The sequence below is a fragment of the Lissotriton vulgaris genome, chromosome 1_1, assembly GCF_964263255.1.
Source record: "Lissotriton vulgaris chromosome 1_1, aLisVul1.2, whole genome shotgun sequence".
Taxonomy (NCBI): domain Eukaryota; kingdom Metazoa; phylum Chordata; class Amphibia; order Caudata; family Salamandridae; genus Lissotriton; species Lissotriton vulgaris.
Window position 1 is genome coordinate 1,669,949,831 of NC_141685.1, and position 20,698 is coordinate 1,669,970,528.

The following is a 20,698-nucleotide window of genomic DNA, read 5'->3' on the forward strand; positions in this document are numbered from 1 at the left end:
TCAAATATCCTCATCATACATTTTAGAAATAAACCTGGCTTTATGAGTGAAACATGTATTCTAAAAGCAGCCTGTCAGTTGACTCTCCTCTCCTCTGTTCTATGTATGTGGGTCTAAAGCTGTTTTCCCCAGCGTCATGTCTTCCTTTGAGGGGACGTTCGGTGATATAGGTGAACACTCTGTTTCTTTCTTAGAACTCTGTGATCATCACAGGTAAGTGTTAGGTGAAGAAGCCATGGTGACAAATGTGTTGATTCTGTTAAAAGGCTTGTCTAAGGTACTAGCCATGAATGTCATGAGTAGATAATGATCGACTAAAAGCCAATCAAAATGCACCATATTGGTGGTGCACAGCTGTCTGATTACAATTAAGGCTCCCAGTTTTCTGTTTTGACTGTTTTTACAGATAAATACAGACAGAAAGCAACGAGTTTCTTGTCTGTATTCATTTATTAAGGGGAAAAATAGGGGAAATTGGGCTTTCTATAAAAGATAACCAGGCTGAAAGAACAGTTTGTGTGACTACATACAGCCCAGTAAGCAACCAAGTTACCAAACTAGTCAATAAACATTGGCGTATACTTACAAGTGGCACCCTAGCTCTGGAAAAACTCTTGTTTGCGCACAGACGAGGTAGGAACTTGAAGGACATGCTTGTCCATACGAGACCACCTCCAGCAAGAGAAAAACAGCCAAGACTACAAGGGGTACAGGGTCACCACCCTTGTGGTAACTGTAACAGTTGTCACCTTACTAAAAAAAGCAACAGTCTCACTTTTTCAAATGGCACTAACTGGGATCAACGTGCATTTACAAATTGCAACAGCAAAAATGTTGTATATTTGATCACATGTCCATGTGAAAAAGAATATGTGGGAATGACAACGAGACCAGTAAAAGTGAGAATAAATGAGCACAAGAGCAACATCAGGTGCAAGAAGTCAACAACAAAGATGTCAACCCATTTTCTTGAGCATCAACACTGTGTCAATGAGCTACATTGGACGGTGATCGAACAGTTACCTTCGGAGGTAGGACTCCTCGAAAAAGAGCAACGGTGGGTGTACTGCCTTGGAACTGACACCACCGGCCTCAATGATTCTATTCCATGGAACCTTCTAAGATGATATGGTATCTTACCATCTTTCATTTCAGTCTGTTTTTTCGAGAAAAACGTCTGGGTTTCACGCATGCGCTTTCACTTCCTGTGACACGCATGCGCAGACTACTGCTACTGTTGCCACTATCACATGTGCGGCTGACACTGAACTGGTCACGCAATTCCGGATCCCGAGGCCAAAACTCCTTAAATGGGCAGGTTTCCTGATTCCATTAGCCAGTATTACTCACTAATTGGCAATCAGATGAGTATAAATAACACACCGCCACCCACAACCGCTCACTTCATCGGAGCAGCGTTGAGGGGAAGGCAGGCAAATAGCTGTGCTGTAACCGTGAGTAACAGCCGTAACTACTAGTACTATCTGCGTGCTTTATACTGGCTGGTGCTCATATAGACAACTGAGTCATACTTTTTAACACCTTTTAGGTTGCTTTACTGAGCATTGTGGAAGGATCCCCCCAATACTACGCATAGGCTCATGAGGTTATCGGACTGAGAGCAAGAAGTAAGCCCTGATCTTGTCATCCTTTCCCATGGTTCTCTTTCTATTGAATCAGGGAGAGTTTCGACATTGTGACTGCATGTTTGTGTATATCTGTGTATTGTCCCTTTCTAAACTTTCGCTTTTTGAATGTTTTTCTTACAGGTTTTGGAACCTCATTTTTGGGTTCTATTATATAACCGTGTGTACTAAGAAAATCATGCTTTTCTTAGTCTTTGAACCATTGTGTTTTTATGCTTTCTCCACAGGTTCTCATCAACGCCTATTGGGCGCAACTGAACTGACTTATAACATTGTTAAGTACATTACACATTTTTGTAATTCTTTTTAAACACTTTGCATTTCTCATGTGAGTAAGGTGAGGATACGTGCTTATCCTTGTCCTGAAGAAGGAGCCCCTGCGCTCCGAAACATGTTGACACCTTGGTTGTAATACCTTAATTCGTATACCTACAACCCCACTTTGCACATTTTTAACAATACCAGCCGAGGACGTAATAAATTATTTTTTCCTACGTGCCAGGTATTTTTTAATTTTCTCACTTTTTCACCTCACTTCACTCACTTAGAAAACACACCCCCTCACATAGTTCACTACTTAGTGCTCCTGCATAGCCGTGAGTCGTAGCACGACGCATCCCGTAGAGGGGTGCGAAGGCCCTGATGATGAAGCATGACACCAAGGGGCCTGTTGGTGTGTGAGGGGCATTTAAACAATACTGTGTGTTCCCCATCACTTTAGGGACCACCACCACTCCCAGAGTGGATTCCATTTTGTTTGTTCGTATCCATGCTTTCGTTCATGAACTCCAGGCCAACAGCTGAACTGACTGGCAGCCCGGAGAGCTAAAAAAATAAGATGAGAAGTCCTTAATATTTGAATATTTCTACATATATTTGTAGTGGAATGCACTCTAAAAAATAATGGGATAAAAGGGAACTGCCATGAAACGGTTTACCTGATACCTTGAAATCTGTTCCCAACCATTACAAATAATCATTCATTTCTAAGACTCAGCAGTTTGAGGATAGGTTGTACCTCAAAGTTCAATTCGTTCTCTAACTCTGTATGTTGAACGTTCACAATTCAGCTGAAACATTTCTCAATGTATGACAGTAGCAGCCGGTATTTGCTACAAGTGGCGGAGCGGGCGGGTGAGGGGGTGGCATAGGGGTCACGAAGAGAGGGCGGGGAATACCAAATAATAATAATAATATTTTTTAAAACGTATCTTCAGCAAGCCGCATCGCGCTCCGCTGTTCCTTCCTGTTTTTCAGGCACAGTCTCCCAGCCTGCCCTTCAGCCAATCCTGAAGCTGCTTGCAAGAGCAGCTTCAGGATCGGCCTGAGCACTCTTGATTAGCGTGCGAGGATAGTCTGTCTATGGTTGCTCTCTCCAACCCCAGCAATGTAGCTGGGGTTGGCGAGAGCTACACTGCCGGCGAGGGTTTGGCCGGCCTGAGACGGCCGTAGCGTTGGATTGGTAACGTGGGCAATCGGGCAATGCCCGAGGGGCTGGTATCCTAATTCCAGATGTGGGCTGCTTTTTTGAGTAGCCTGGGGGCCGATTTGGGCGGTTTCTGCATTGATCAATGCCGCTAGCAGCCCAGTGGGTGCCCGAGTGGTCTTTCTGTATGTGGATGAGCATCCATTACCTCCCTTTCATCAACGGCAGAGGTGTCCGTCCCTTTCTCTCCGGCCCGGCTCTTTAATATATGCTGATTGAGCGGGGGCAGGGAGGGGGCCTGAGCAAAAGTGGCCTCACTTGTTTTCAGGTGTGTTTCACCAGTGTACACGAATCCGTGCATTTTTTTACCCCTCACCCCCTTTTTTTAAATAAAATTTCTCTAAAGCAGTATTTTGAGGAAAAGCAATATGCAAATGTGGGCCACTTTTTTTGCGTGCCCGAGACAATTTTTAATCCCAATCAATGTTCCCTCTAATTTTTTTCCTCTGTGTGCGGCAGTGTGGGGTCTCTGTGCGCTGCAGCCATGGTTATGTGCGCCAGGAACCAGACCGTGCGTGTGGGTGCAGCGCCAAATATCACTCCAAACTCATGCTTAAACAAGTGAAAAGACTGCATTTTCACACATAAATCGGCACGTTAAGTGTCTTATGGCAGGTTTGCAATTTAGACACACACAATTACATGAATTGGTTATACAGGCAAGTACACTTCGGGTTTCGAAAAGCACAAGGCTCCAATGATAGTACCATTATAAGATTTTACTGCTGTAGATGTAATATTACTTGTTGTATTGTATATCTGGATGCAAAGACAGAAAGAATCAACAAAATACCAGCCAGGTGGCACACTAGGCTAAGCAGAGAGATTTCTATCTTGCGTGATATCTAAAAGGAATGTAGGAAGTCCAAAAGAACGACGTGTGCTTTACATGTTGTTCAATTGGAATTTGGTCAGCCAACTTCAAATAGGCACAAGCCAGGCCGTCTTTAACACTGGTGGAGCCCTGTGTGAAAATGTTTGTTGGCGCCCCCCAATGGCCACCTCTACCATGGATTCCCTCACTAGCACCCTTTAATAGCGGCCCTCAAGTCTCCAGAACCACTGGCTCTCTGATTAATTTACATAATACACACATTGCACAGACACAATCATAGGTGCGTAAATCAGTGTATTGGAAGTGTTACATCAGACAAGACTACAAGGTGCAGTGTAGGAGTCATCAATACTAGTAGGCAATATAGTTTAACAATGCTTATTCTGGAAAAGTACGAATTCAGAATTCAAAATGTGCCCCCATGTGTTAGAGGTTCTCTTAAAAACAAGAATTGTTTTTTTACCCAAATAAACCCTTTTGGAAAGATTAGGATAATAAAAGACTGGGCAATAAAACATAATTCTCTAACACAGAGGTCTTCAAACTTTTTGCTGCCGAGACCCCCTTGTAAAACCTTTTTAGGCGTAAGGACCCCCTTCCGACAAAAGTTTCTAGAAACTGGTACTCCTCATCATCAACTTTTGATAACCATAAATGCACCTGTTAGACCTCATCACATCCATCCATCATTCATCCACCCACACTTTCACACATCCATCCATCCTTTCATCCTTACATCCATCCTTACATCCATACATCCATCCTTCAACCATCCACCCTTTTATCCTTCCATCCATCCTTTACCCATCCACCTTTCCATCCATCCACCCAACATTCATCCACCCACCTTTTCACACATCCATCCATCATTCATCCATGCAACCTTTTATCCATCCATACATCCATCCACCCTTTCATCCATCCATCCATCCATCCTTCATCCGTCCACCCTTTCATCCATCCACCCTTTAATCCATTCATCCACCCTTTCATCCTTACATCATACATCTATCCTTCATCCATCCACCCTTTCATCCTTCCATCCATACATCCATCCTTCCTTCATCCATCCACCCTTTCATCCATCCATACATCTATCCTTTACCCATCCACCCTTCCATCCATCCACCCATCATTCATCCACCCACCTTTTCACACATCCATCCATCATTCATCCATGCAACCTTTTATCCATCCATACATCCATCCACCCTTTTATCCTCCCATCCATACATCCATCCTTCCTCCATCACACTTTCATCCATACATCCATCCACCCACCCACCCTTTCCTCCATCCATCCACCCATCATTCATCCACCCACCTTTTCTGTGACTCTCTCATGGGATGTAAGGGGGGGTCAGTATCTCTGTGTCTTCTTCCTTCTTTCCCGCTCATGGGAAGGCATCTCTGTGCCTCCCTGCTGGGGGCGGGAGGGGGGGACGTGTCACGGGACCCACAGCTCCAGGCGCACAACATCCATTATACTCAAAGGGCTACACTACAGCCTGCTCCCCCAGACCCCACCCCCCACCCACTTTCCCCCCTCCCCCAGCTCGTGTATGTGAGCCCGGCTGAAACCGTTTCAGGGACCCACACACCGCCACACCCGAGTACTTGACAGGTCTTTAAAAGACCTTCTACTTGTTAATGAGCCTTTGATGTTTTTCACACCACGGTGTGAATTAGGCCTCCACCATGAGCACCCTCGATCAGGCCAACGCCAGGAATTGCATGCCCCTGACAGAATCTGCGACCCCCTTCCAAGGACTCCACGACCCCTGTGGGGGTTGCGCCCCACAGATTGAAGACGTCTGCTCTAACATAATACTTGCAGTTAACACGCAGCTGTTTGATGACAGTTAATCAGGGGTGTGGAATTTTCCAAATAACCTAGTTGTCCAAACCACAAGTAACAAAATGAGCTCTCTTACAGAAGTAGTAACCCACCGACCTATTTACATTTATTCACTTTGTTTTCTGCATGGCACATGTTCTTAGCAGGAGACATTTTAACCCACTGTGCGACCTTTGGATGTGTCACAACTTCCACTAGACAAACCTCTATCTCTTTTCAGCAAGACTAATAATCACCAGAGTTATCTAGACATTTTAATTGATGCCTGAAAATAGCTGGAGGCCAGGAACATGCACGGCATCCAACTCTTCACACGAGGACAACACCCTCATTATATGTATAGTCAGCTGCATGCAGCAAAGCCTCGCCGTGGCCTTCGTCCATCTCCATGCACAGCTCACAATCTGGCAACCAACTACTGCTGTGTATAACTTTTAGGAGGCTTGGCTGCAGCAAGCCCAAAAGCACAATGTGTGCTTTACACATAGCTGCTAAGGTTTCAGATTGCTTGTGTGTGACATTTTCATAATTACAGTGTAATTATGAGTGACCTATAAATAAAAGAAATTACAGCTATCTGAGGGGTGTAATGTCTCATCTTTATGTTTCCGTCATCTTCATTGCTTGATTTTGCTTGAAAGTGTCACTCATTTGTTGAAATATCACTCAAGATTACATAGAAATTATAAAAATGTCCCCCATAGCAATCTTAAACCTTGGCAGCTATGGCCTCTGTCCCGCCCGAACTGTCAGCTGAGCAGAGCGCACATGCATCTGCCCGAGCCAGCGACAACAGAGACCTGTACCACTAGCGAGGAGGGGCTGGTGACATGGTTGAAAATGGCGGCAAAATAGATGTGGGAGACACCGCCTAATCCCGTCTTTTCTTTTGCTGAATTTGTTTTATAATGGGCTGTGGCTGCGGGCTGTTTGTGGCCCTTTGTGAAAACATTTGTTAATTGCAGCGCCGTCATGCGCTGCAATTAACAAACATTTTCACAATGGCTCACAATCAGCCTCCAACCGCGCTCCCTTAAGAGAAGACATTTAGCAAGTCCAAAAGCATGAAAAGTCATGCTTTTGGACTTGCTCTATGCACAACCCAAGTGCGAGGTTTAAATGAAATGCAGTTTCCGGAATTTGTCCAGCGTGTGCTCGTTAAAGACTAACACGAGGGTGCAGTTATGGATTGTAGTCCGTCATAACAGTTTTCGATCTAATTGTGAAATAATTCAAGAGGTGCACTTGTCTGGCTATTTAGAAATGAGGCACTACTATTACTGCAATTAACGGGGTGCTAGATGTGATATCACGACTCCAAGAGGATGCGGCCCAGTAATTTCAAACGCGGTATCATAACATAGACAGATAGTAAAGAATTGAGCAAAGAGTTGAGTGACAAAGCAAGAATCTCTGTATAGGATGCCTGAAATATAAGATCTTGGGTCTTTTATTTCCTCAATAGGAACTAATGCCACGCTACAATTAAAAAGGCAGTTGATGACCTTTTATCAAGTGGGATACCGAACAGGCTCCCAGATTTTATTATTAAACCTACGAGGGAATTTCTAAGATTACCAGTGATTTTCACAAATGGTAAGTGTTCCTTGCCCAATCGGATAGATATCATTAACATCCTGATGTTAAGAAGAAGTCAATAAATATATGTATATTTACAATGTAGGCTGGAAAAGAAATTCAACAATAACTGCCAGAATTGAAGGGAGGTATTACTAAAAGACCTAACAGCATCACTTATTATGGAAAGTGGGAATTACATGAAGCCCATTTAATGTGAGTATAAAAGTAAACAACTACGGCTACACCAAAGTGTCAATAACTAAGATAATATGGCAAGTGTAAATATACCTCTCTTTAATGTTATTGCCAACAGATTTTAATATAAAAACCTCGAGAACAAACGCACCTGGAGATTGAAGGGAAAAATATATTCATATTTGCTCAGCGTAGATTTTCATTTGAGTACCAGCCAATTGAAAAGGGTAAGCACTATGGTACATTGTTGATTTAAATCGAAGTGCAATAGGCCCATAATAGATAATAGTGAGCCTTAAGATAGCACTAGATATGGCCTAAGTGAGTACAAGAAAGTATTATGGGCTGTGGCTGCGGGCTGTTTGTGGCCCTTTGTGAAAACATTTGTTAATTGCAGCGCCGTCATGCGCTGCAATTAACAAACATTTTCACAATGGCTCACAATCAGCCCCCAACCGCGCTCCCTTAAGAGAAGACATTTAGCAAGTCCAAAAGCACGAAAAGTCATGCTTTTGGACTTGCTAAATGTCTTCTCTTAAGGGAGCACGGTCGGGGGCTGATTGTGAGCCATTTTGAAAATGTTTGTTAATTGCAGCGCATGACGGCGCTGCAATTAACAAATGTTTTCACAAAGGGCCACAAACAGCCCGCAGCCACAGCCCATTAGTGCGGAGCTTCTTCAATCTTTCCCCCAAACACGGAATTGCCGTTTTCGCGCCGCTCGCGTTTTAAACGCGGTGGCGCGAAAGCACTCACAGGATGTGTGCGCGCTTTCCTCGGGACTCTGCGCGCTCGGGTTCAGCAAAGTGCGCGCGCTCGTGCGCACGTTACAGGGAACACTGATCCCAATCCAACCCTGGACGGCCGTCCAAACCGACATGTGCAGTGAAGGCAGTGCACACACCACACCCCTCACTGTTGTCACCACCTATGCACCGCTCCCAAGACAACCGCTAAGGAGAAATAAAACAAGTGTTTTATTTTTCCGGAAAGAAGAAATAAAACAAGTGTTAGGGACGATACTCCACCATAGCGGAGGAGCCGCTGCTGATGTATTAAAGATCAAGAACATATCCTGGGTGAACCCCAAACCCTTTTACTTTCAATTGACCATACTTAGAAGCCTCCCAAAAAGAAGATGCAACAGATTTCAGTGTTAGGGTGTCAACATTTACACAGAGATTGGCGTTTATCCTCAAGACAGTGGGAGTGCCTAGTCCTTCTGACTCCTACAGCTGAGGAATAAAAACACACTGGGGCATATTTTCAAGGAGCTAGCGCTGCCAGGGCATCATTTTTTTGGAAGAGTGAAGGCAGGACTCTATTTATTTATCACAATACATTTCTGACATGGAATATTTCATACGTTGGCTGGGACTGGGAGAGGAGGGGAGTGGTTGGATACAATAGGAGTCAGTAATAAAATGTGTCTAATAATAGCTGAACTTGGCACTTCCAGGCAGGCCCGGGTGATCTGATTGTGAGATTGGTACATTGTTAAGGTACGTATGTGAAACATAATGTGGAGATGTGTAGCTGGGAGTTTTGAAAGGGCGCTGATATATCATCAGAATGCGTGGAAGATGCTATGCGATTGGTGGGTGAGTAGTGAGGAAATGGCTTTGATTAAGTTTGGTAACTGTGAGGATGGAGATGAGGAATTGGAGGATGGTGATAGGTGGGATCATGTGGGGAGGATGGAATGGCTGAGTGAGGCAGGACAAGGAAGTGGGAGCTGCTGCATGTTTAAGGTCTCCGGAGAAGTTGTGGGAATCCAAGGTTTTGGCTTGACACAATGGGTTTCCCCAGTGGGCTGTTGGAGAGCTTCTATAAAGTGACAGGGATGAGAGGGAGAGCAGCGGTTAGGGAAACAGGCTAGAGATACCAGAGGCTCAGCTGTTTTGGAAGCCACGAGATTCCATGTCCCTGGACATGGCTGATGGTGGCATACAGCTCGAAGCAGCCCTCGACAGGATGGTCATATTGCACTGGATCGTAGGGTATGCAACAGAACACAATACTACACAGCTGAACAGCACTGCATACAGTGTGAACCCCTTAAAAGGATCAAAGGTGCTTCATGACTTGTCTTGTGGCTTTGCAGCCGGTTGGTCGGTTCTAATTAGGTGTAAGAGCTTCTGGGAAGCGGCCTCCTTCCCAACCTACCCGCGGTTGTTGGTTATTGCTGCACTGCGGTATGTTCAGTTAAAAATTGTGTTGAGCTGAGGAGAGGCTGTGAGCCTGTCAAATGTGGCTACTTTTATTTTATTTCGGTGCTTATCTGCAAACCAATGGAATTGAATATCTCGTTGTTGTGGTTGTTTTAGACTGCTAATTCAATACTTTATTGAAAATTATGTTTTGATAGTTGTTGTGTGATGCAAGAGGTTTGTACTTAACTGAAAGGCAAATCACAATTACCGAAGCAGTCATTTAAATGAGAACTACCACATCAAAAGATGCAAACTTTTTTTAATAATCGTTTTCGTTTTTTAAAAACATTTTTCAAATCCCAACCTGCATACAAAAAAATAAAACGTAATATTATTAATAATAATGAAATACATCTGCATCCTAGAATGGGACTTTAAAAACATCGGTGCATGGCAGAAAATTGATCCATGACAATATCCCTGACCTGGTCGCGAAAGGAGAGATGGTGTATGACAAAATGCAGCTTTTTAGGACGAAAGCACAGCACCGAGTGAACCATTTGCACAACAGAAAGTTCTTCCCCTCCACAGAAGGGGATGTGGAAAATGGACTATCAAGACAGGGTTCCTCAAGGTGTGTCCCTACAACTGTACAATCAGTCTTGTCTCCTCTTACGCCCATCATGGTCTGCTTACTTATTCTAAGACTGGCTTTCACTTCCTTCGACCAATCCTGGCCATTAACTGGGCATTGGCGTCGGCCTGCGCTTGCTTGTTTTCATCCCTGGCGACACTAAAGAGCATGCGCATGAGGTCGGTTGGAACGTCCAGCGAGAGCGCTAATCTGGTTTTGCGGTCGCTCTTTGCCTTGTTCTGGTACACGTTCAGCAGCTGGGCTTGCCCGATGTACTTGTAGCGGTCCCCTGGTAATGTCCTTTTCTCCTTGTCCTTGTCATCTTCTTCCTCCTTTTCAGATAGAAGGTCCTCACCAGGGAGGTAGTCTAAACCTCTCTTGCTCAGCAATGAATCCGCCTCCAAGTGTCGCCTTTTGGCATCGGAGAGGACTCCATTGATGGAGCTGAAGAGGGGCTCGGCTTTGTAGACCTTGTAGGAGATGTTGGTTCGAGCAGCACACAGCATTATCAAAAGAAGAAAGAGCCCATTGCGAGACATCGTTGCAGCCTGGAACTTTGGAGGAGGACTAGAGGAGAGACGACAATGTCAATGGTGACCAGGAAAAAAAGGGACACATTTGTAGAATATAACAAAAGGCCTTACTTAATCGAACACACATTGTTGAAGGGCACACACTGTTCCTAGAGTTTTACTGTCAACCGGAATGGGGAGTTAGAAACCTATCTTTTTCTTAGAAATTGCATTTGTTAATAGAAAACTGGTAGATATCCCTACTGCCACGACCCTGAACATATAAATAGTAGTAAGCCAGAATCTGCCTTCAAATGTTAGTGATAGAAAGAGTGAAGATGACAGCTGTGAGAAGAATATTGCTAAATATTTCCAGTCACTACCTGTCTTCTTGAAAGTGAACACCACAGTTAACAGTGCAGAACAGAAGCAAACCAACAACTGCAAACAGACGGTTTGTACCAGTGATGTTGACACAGGAAAAATACAACGGTTCTCAGGTCTCAGACGAGGCAAGTAAAGGATAACTTTCTTAAAACAAAAGGGTAGAAACAGCACTGTTGAACTCAAGGGCAAAGTGTACCAGCAAACACAGTGAGACTGTGACTGACAGATTCTGAGCGGGGTAGAGTGAAAAGGTAGAGATGGGGTGCTGGGAAAATAGATGACACTTCGCACAAACACAAGGGAAACAGTAACCTTCAAACAGTACCAATTACAGTCGTAAAATAAAAAGATGCGTGGTTTAACAGTAAAAACAACAGTATCAGAACTGGAAATAGTTCTGAGATGCAGGGGAAATATGCACCAACAAAAATAGTAGTACTAGAACTCTGTTCTTATTTGTAGTGCCTTTTTCCTTCAATCACTGGAGGAATGCCTTCTAAAGCTATGGATGACGTGTAGAGTATATTCATTCACAAGTCGGTACGGATGCATGTTAGAATTCAAGAAACATTATAGAGGAAAACTGATGAATGGCAGTTTTCTAGAAGGATCTTAGTTCGAGTTGTGGTACTAAAAAAAAAACTCAGACTTTTTCTGAGTAGTGACGCGGTGTACAAATTATGCCCAACACCTAATAGACATTTGCCAGCATATTCTTTTTTGTGCGTTGCAGGATTTTTTTTAGCCAGGGCGGCGACACATACAATGATCATAGAGCCTTTTTTGTATTAATCGTTTTTGTTGGAGTGTTTTTGGTCAGAATCCTGTTGTAATAAATATAGAAGTATAAAGGAAGCAGGTGTGGCTGGCTGGACTTCCCAGTTTATAAGGGTATGGGCAGCAGAGTCTCTTATACAAGGTCTGTGAGGGGTAGAAAAGTGGTGTACCTGTCACTTCTTACAGAGAATGGCTTTGACTGAGGAATGGTCAGATATACAATTCTTTAGGGTTGTGGTGTGAGAATATTCCCTGGTATGATATATTCCTAATTCTCATAATCAGAGCTGGTTTTAGCAATGGAGGTGCCTAGTGCGACAATCTTTGTTGACATTCCGCCCCAAACAAAACCTCCTTTTCCATGAATTCACTCACAGTGCCCCTCATCTCTCCATAGCCCCTCTCACATGCATTTCATTTGTTTTATAGCGATACCCATGCCTGTGTAGTGTGTCAGAGCACTTTACTTCGGACACATTGTACAGAGACAATGATTCATACGTGTGTAAATCAGTCTATAGGAAATGTTACATGAGATAATCAGCCTAAAGGAAATGTTACATGAGGATTACAAGGGTTAGGAATCACATGTCACTGATACTGGTAGACAATATATTTTAAGAGTGTTTGGTCTATAATTTCAGCATGGAAGTGTGTTTGGTCTGGTGGAGCACAAACTCAGAATTTAAAACGTACCACAGTGGTTAGCTTTACTAATAAGAATGTATTTTTACCCAAATGAACCCCTTAAAAAAAATGGATAGTGAAAGACTGGGGCAAAACATAGCGTTGTAACCTATACCATGCAGTTTGCTTGCAACTCTTTGATGCTGTATTAGGGTTCTAACTTATGAACTGCAAGTAACAAAAGGATATGTGACAAAAGCAGTAACCTATTGAGCGACTGTAATTTTCATAGTACATGTTGTCCGCCGCAGTCATTGTAATCTTCTGTGCTACTTTAGCATGTGTGGAAACAGGAGCGACCTGTACAAATGCAAGGTAAGTGGTTTTCTTTCTTTTTTTATTTTATTTTCTCCTGCGTCATCTTCCAACTCCCCACCCGCCTCACCACTCTTACCTACATGGGCCGCTCCTGGTGGAAACTGCACCTAGATAAAACTCCGATCTCTCTCCAGCAGGAACATTAATCACCAGAGTTAGTTTGACATTTGTATTGTTGCCTGAAAACTTCTGGACACACAAGGAACTCTGCAGTGGGTGCTTTTTAAATACCTAATATTTCTCAACACAGTGCTCCCCTGAGGTCAGTGACAGGTGAGGCTGCACCCGTGGTACCGTCCTGTGTATAATAGAGTTCTGTAAGGTGGGCTTGGTCTATTGTTCTTAGGTTGAGCGAGATCAAATCCGGTTTCTTCTGTTAGCATTAGTAGTAAGTTCATATTGTTTCTCATTTCTAAAGTTTGACCCATACTTCTACCAATAGCAGGTGGAAGAGCAGGCCATCAATTATACATGCCAACATTTTAGATCTACAAAGAGGAAGATTCTAAAAAAAACACATATCCAGGGAATTTATTTTACCCAATTACTTGCATGGAGGCCGAGGCAATTTTAGGCTGGAGACATCTCAAATAAAGTTGTGTTGGACTTAAAGCGAGTTTCCTGCCTGAATTGGGTCTTTTGGCATGTATGCATCACGGACTTGTTGGTCACACATAGCATTTTATGAAGGCACAAGAAAACATACGGTTGAAATTTGAGGTATACAGAGCTTCCGATGGTGTGTTATAAGACAGTACCCTCTTGTGGAGATAGGAGTGTACTACACAGTCTGGCTAGGCACCAATGTATGTGTTTCCCTGTAAGGAAACGCAAGCGAAGCGAAGAAACAAGTTACTTACCTGTACACTATGGTTCTCCAGTATTGCTATCTTTCATAGATTCACATGCTTGTATCTTCCCTGTCGTCATGGTGGGAGTCTCCGGTAAAATAATAACCATAGCAGTAAAAGTGAAAACTGCATAGGAAACCCATTGGGAAGTACATAGTTTGGTAACCTAATATCATTATTATGTGGTTCAAAACTCAGCCACTCGGCTGCCAGCCCTGACATCACACTCCCCAGCAGAGCCACCATACCTCAGATTTCCAGGACCCAAGTGAGAGCCAAGGATGTATCTAGAGATAAAAATGGTCTACCTGAGAAACGGGGAGGCGGGCAGGTCACATGTGAATCTATGAAAGATAGCAATACTGGAGAACCATCGTGTACAGGTAAGTAACTAGTTTGTTCTCCAGTATTGTATCTTTCATAGATTAACATGCTTGTATCAGAATAGAGAGCAGTACCCATGCAAACATGTGTTTCCAGGATCGAACCCCTTATTGTCTCAGGGCTCTGCTCCTTACCATTAGGATATCATAAACACATAAGACCAAGTAAACACCAATGACCATGCATTGCCAAAAATGCCTCAATGACAAAATTTTATATATATATATATATATATATATATATATATATATATATATATATATATATATAAATATACGAGAACACAGAATTCCCTCACTCCGGATCTGCGAATGCGGTCAAAGCCTCCACGCCAACCACAGGAAGGAAAAACGGACCACCAGTTCAGCAAGCATATTTTCTTTATTTCATTTCACAAGCCATTTTCAGCGACGCGTTTCAAGCACAAGTGCCCTTGTTCACGCTGCAGTGAAGGAATAAAGCAATCACAAGCTATTTTTAAATGCAGTGCACCTGTGTGTGTTACCACCCCCTGGTGGTGATATGCCATGTCACATGAGTGATAAAAGTGAAAAAAGACTATCTCTGCAATGTCAATATATCTTGAGCACACTTAGAGGAGCTGATCACAGGTAAAATCCAGGATTGCTTGATAGAGTTATTTAAAATAAACAGAGTAACTGGTTAAATCCATATATTCACTCGATCTTTCACTATCATGTTTAGATAAACAATAAATTGTGTATAAATTGATGTTACTTATACAGTGGTAGGGATCTTAAATTATCAGAAACCAGTAAACTATAGCATAGTGTGCAAAATTCAGCAGTATGATAGTAGCAGCAAATAGATCTTAGTAAAGTGCATGTGTAAAAAAAAGTGCAAAAATAGTGATTACGACGAAATAATATACATATACGTATGAAAGTGCATAATGAGCCGCATTACCACAGGACAAGAGAAGCCAAATTAGTAATTGTTTCATAATTCAGAGCCCTGAATTAAAAATGATCATAAATATGCATAGGCTATCAGTATCATAAATGGTAAAAGTTCATATCAAAAGTGTAAAAAAGTGTTAAAAAACGGGTGTGAATGTATACAAAAGTTGGTAAAACTATCAGTATTTACAAACCAAAAGGACATAAATATACATGAATAGAGAAATAACTTATTGAAACAGTTGACATAGAACTGCTTGTCCCACAGCTGTATCCTCTTCCCACGCTGTGTCTAGACAGTAGTGTCTAGTAAAGGTGTGCACATTCGACCATGTGGCCACTCTGCAGATGTCCGGGAGCGATAATCCTGCGAACAAAGCTGTTGAAGTTGCCATCTTTCTTGTGGAATGAGCGTGAACTCTGAATGGTAGAGGTTTTCCAGCTTTCTCATGGCATAGGTAAATGGCAGAAGCTATCCATCGGGAAATACTAGCTCTGGACAGAGCTATGCCTTTTCTAGGTCCAGATAAGGCCACAAACAGCTGGTTTGTCTTTCGAAAGGATTTAGTTTTATCAATATAGAATTTCTGACATCTTTTGATGTCAGGAGTATGAAGGGACCGTTCCGTTGCTGAAGAAGGATCCTTAAAAAATGTAGGTAACACCACAGGTTCATTAAGATGAAAAATCGAACGAATTTTTGGAATACATTTAGGATTTGTCCTGAGAATTACTTTATCGTGTCTGAATTTAAGAAATGGTTCTGAAATAGAGAAAGCTTGAATTTCACTGACCCTCCTAGCTAAAGTGGGCGTTAGTAGCAAGGCCGTTTTCCAAAATACGAACTGTAATTCGGCTTTATGTACTGATTCCAACTGAAGCTTTATGAGCTGCATTAGAACTGTATTGAGCTGCCATGGGACCAGCAGACGTTGAACTGGAGGAAACACTCTGAATAGTCCTTTGAGAAATTCCTTTATCACCCTTTGCGCTCAAACAGACAGACTATTTGGAACTCTGCGATATCTTGAAATAGCTGCAAGATGTACCTTGAGTGAAGCATGTGAGAGTCCTATTTTGGCCAAATGTAAAAGGTACAGTCGAATTTGCTCAGGAGAGGCATTAAAAAGATGCAGATTTTGAGATACGCACCACTGGCAAAATCTCTCCCATTTGGCTGTGTAAGTTTTATTTGTTGATATTGCTCGAGATTGAGAGAGGATATCTTGGCATTCTTGAGAGATATTCAAGGAGTGGAATTAGTGCTCATGAGGTTCCAGGCTGACAAGTTCAACAATGTTAATTGTGGATGAAGAACTTGTCTGTTATTCATAGAGATCGAGTCTGGAATTAGCGGAAACTGAACTCTGGGAGCCACGACAACTGAAGGAGCTCCGAGAACCAGAACTTTCTCGGCCATGCCGGACTATCAGAATTAAATGGCATGGTTCCGACCTCATTTTCCGTAATACTTTCGGTATCAGAGGAAACATAGGGAATGCATATGCGAACATTCCTGTCCAGCGTAGATGTAGACATTGCCCCAGGATCCCGCCTGAAGGAACCTGCTTGCAAAGTTCTTCCATTTTTTGTTGTAGTGGTTTGCTAAGAGATCCAGAGATGGTGTGCCCCATAGACGAAACACTCTCAGAAGCTGACTTTGAGCTAATACCCACTCGTGGGACATGCTGGCTGATCTGCTCAGTATGTCTGCCCGTGTGTTGTGAACTCCTGGAACATGCTGTACCTGAAGAGAGATGTTGTGCAGCAAGAGCCATTTCCAAATCTCTTGAGCTAGTTCCGATAAGAGCTTTGACTTTGTACCCCCTTGTTTTAACAGGTAAAACATTGTCGTTGTACTGTCTGTCCTGACTAGTACTGTTGAATTGTAAATCCTGGGGAGAAATGCCTGTAATCCCAAGAACACTGCTTTGAGCTCCAACAAGTTGATATGAAGTTGAGTTTCGTGAGTGGACCAGTGCCCTTGTATTTCGAGGTCTTGGAGGTGTGCCCCCAACCTTGAAATGATGCGTCTGTCGTCATGACATAACTGGGACGTTGAGGTTCGAAGAGCAGACCTTTTGTCAAATGTTTTCTGATCCTCCACCATGACAGAGCTGCCTGTATCTGAGGAGTGATGGTGATCCGATCCTCGAAGGACCCTTGGGCTTACACCCATTATTTGTCCAGAAGCTCTTGAAGAGGTCTCATGTGCAGCCGGCAGTTGAGAAGTAAGGGGATGCAGGAAGACATCATTCCCAATAAAGACTTGAAGATTCTCACTGAAGTGAACTTTCTTGTTTGCAATTGTGAAGTCAGGTTTGAACATTTTTGAGTTCGCTCCTCTGAAGGATAAGCTTTTGCTTCCTTTGTGTGAAGCATTGCTTCCAGAAATTGAAGAGTTTGGGAAGGAATGAGAGTCGATTTTTCTATATTGATTCGTAGTCCCAGACAGTGGAAGAGATCCATACAACATTGCCGGGAGTGCAGTGAGTCGTGGTATGATGGGCCTTTTATTGGCCAGTCATCCAGATACGGGTACATCTGGTGGCCTTGTTGTCTCAGGTTCGCTGCTACTGGTGCCATGCACTTTGTGAAAACCCTTGGCGCTGATTTTAGACCCAAGGGTAAGACTTTGAATTGGTAGTGGCACCCCCCCCACCATGAAACGTAGGTACTGCCTGTGCTTGATATGAATTGGGATGTGAAAATAGGCATCTAAGAGATCTAGGGATGCCATGAAGTTCCCTTTTCGGAGCATCAGGAGGATTTCTTGAAGGGACAGCATACAAAACAATATTTTCTTGATAAATTGTTTTAGACCTCTTAAGTCCATTATCTGCCTCCATTTGGAAGTCTGCTTCTTTTTTATAAGGAAGAAATGCAAGTAAAATCCTTTCCCTCGCTGAAGAGGAGGAACTTCCTCTATCGCCCCTTTCACAATAAGAGACAAGATTTCTGCCTTGAGGGCTGAAAGATGCTGTTGTTTCCTGTGAACAGGTGGTTGATTCGGGGGCTTCTGTATGAATTCCAAGGTATGTACTTGATGTATCACGTCCAGTACCCATCTGTCCGTTGTTATCGACAGCCACTGCTGGTAAAAGTGAGAGAGATAATGGTCTTTGATGAGGTCCGACAAGGTGGTGGGCGCCCTGCTAAAGTCACTGTAGTCGATTGGAGTGTTGTGGCTTTTTTTTCGCAGTAGACTTACCTCTGGGCTGCTGTTGGTAGGAGGGGTTTGAAGAACGGTACTATTGGTTGTTCGAAAACTGGTGGTACCCTTGCTGATTGTAAGGTTGGTATATATTGGCCTGGTAGGAAGACCTCTGCTCTGGTTGTAATGGCCTCTAGAACCTCTTCTACCAAAGGAGTAGAATCTACCTTGTTGCAAAGAGCCCAGTACTCGCACTGTGTCTGTGTCTGCTTTGATTCCCTGGAGAGCATTGTCTATATGTTTGCCGAACAGGCTCTCCCCATCAAAGGACATGTCCACAATTTTTTCCTAGACTTCCGGCCTGAATGCCGTGGCTTTTAGCCAGCCTTGTCTCCGGAGTGCTACTGCGCCAGCCATTTGATTAAACGCTACCGACGAAATGACCATAGCTATATCGATGGATTCGGAGGCTGCCTGAGCTCCATCTTATAAAATAGTGGTCGCTTCTTCCTTTTTGTCATCTGGGAGATGAGCTAATAACGGCGCAATGTCCGACCACATTTGTCTATTGTACCGACTTATCAGGGCTAGAGAGTTTGAGGCTCGATTTGCAGCTGCTGCCATCACTCCAAAACGCTTTCCCGCACCATCCATCTGTCTTCCTTCCTAGTCGTTGGGAGCTGAAGTAGCTGAGACTGGATTTTTGTGCCATCTGCATTACCACTGATTCTGGGCGTGGATGCCCAATCTAGCATGCTGGAGAAGACTCTGGAGCTCTGTATTTCTTTTCTATTCTGGGCACCGTGGCCGCAAATGAGGCTGTATTTTTCATTATCTTCAAGCCCTCGTCCCAGATATGCTTGATTATAGGAATTCACCTCATAGACTTCCTAGATGATTCTTTGAAGTCATAGAGGAAACAATCCATTTCCTGTACTGGCATTGGAAGATCGAACCTCTTGAAAACTTTTTCCATAAAGTCGTGGAACCCTGCAATGTCCTCCGGTGGAGAATGTGCCAGTGACGACGATGGAGACGGTGTTGTAGGCAAGATATATTGATCCCATTCGTCACCTACTGGACCCTCTTGAAGAAGCTCCCTTTCTTCTGGTTGGTTATCTCTGTCACTCTCTAAAAAATCATCTCTAATCGTAATTACTGGAGGATAGCATATTTTTTGCACTGTAGGCGGAGGCTGAACTGCTGAGGCCTGAGCTGCTGGTTGGGAACCGCCTGATGAATTTGAAGCAGGACCGTTCGCCTCAGGAAAACAACGATAATAGTTATTTATCATGTGACGTAGATCAGTCACTAGAGAAATAGGCATCGAAACTGAATACTCCCTCACACTAGTGTGTGTCTCGTCTCCCTCTTCATATTCTTATGACAGTTGGAAAGACTCATATCTTTGGGATCCGGATACTAGACGGTCTTTAAAAGAAAAAACTTCTTGATCTTCCTTGCATTCTTCCTTGTCTGTGTCCTGGCTCTTAATTTGTAACTGCGAGGGTCTATGGCCCCTCCAAATGACCCTTCATACTCCGATTCTTGTAACTTCAGCAAATGTGAGGGAGGAAGTGGAGAAAATTTTGTCCAGGTAGTACATTTAGTGGATTTTTTGTCCGTCGATGAGCCAGTTGATGGCGGAAACAACTTGATGAAAATAACTGATTTTGCCATTGGTGACTAAAAGGTCGTCGTCGACGAAGCTCCCGTTGTCGACGGAGCTCCTTTCGTGAGTGCTCTAGTTGACGAGGCCGTCGACGAAGACATTCTAATGGTCGTCGACAAGATCACCGTCGATGCTCTCGTCGACAAGGCCGTCGACGAAGACATTCTAATGCTCGTCGACAAGGTCGTCATCGACGAAGATTTAGCCATCAACGTTGTCTTTGTTGCTTCCATCGACGCCGCTGTCGTCGTCGAGATTGTCGTCGTCGACTATGTAGTTGTCGACGCTTTCACAGAAGTAAGCGGCGGAGACGCTCGAGACTTCGTCGACTGGGCTGAAGAGACCACTCTCACCTCAGAAGACTTTTTTAAAGGTGTATGCAGCAGAGAAGATGAAGATGCCTCCTTATCATTAATTTTCAGTTTTTTAGCTTCCACTTTTTCTTCAGAAGCACTTGATTCCGTTTTTTAGAAGATTGTGCCTTAGAATCCTCTTCAGATTCGCTTTCTGAGGTGGCCTTCTGTTTCTGAAGCCACAACAGCAACCTTGCTTCTCTGTCCTTTAAAGTCTTGGCAGAGAAAGTTCTGCAGTGCTTGCACTCTTTAGGCACATGTTTTGGATGCAGACAGTTCTAACAATCCTTGTGGG

The 20,698-nt window shown here is 43.5% G+C and overlaps 2 protein-coding genes across 2 annotated transcripts in view; both read right to left on the bottom strand.

Annotated features, from left to right (window-relative positions):
- Positions 1-20,698, bottom strand: part of LOC147751034 (urocortin-3-like) — a 201,459-nt gene that overhangs the window by 14,150 nt on the left and 166,611 nt on the right. The window lies entirely within an intron of this gene.
- Positions 10,469-10,927, bottom strand: LOC147751036 (urocortin-3-like). The gene has a single exon (XM_086937599.1). The coding sequence runs from the start codon at positions 10,925-10,927 to the stop codon at positions 10,469-10,471; it is 459 nt and encodes a 152-aa protein (XP_086793725.1).

Bases quoted from the DNA above. Each gene is read 5' to 3' on its own strand.
- LOC147751036 (XM_086937599.1), bottom strand. From the start codon at position 10,927: ATGTCTCGCAATGGGCTCTTTCTTCTTTTGATAATGCTGTGTGCTGCT.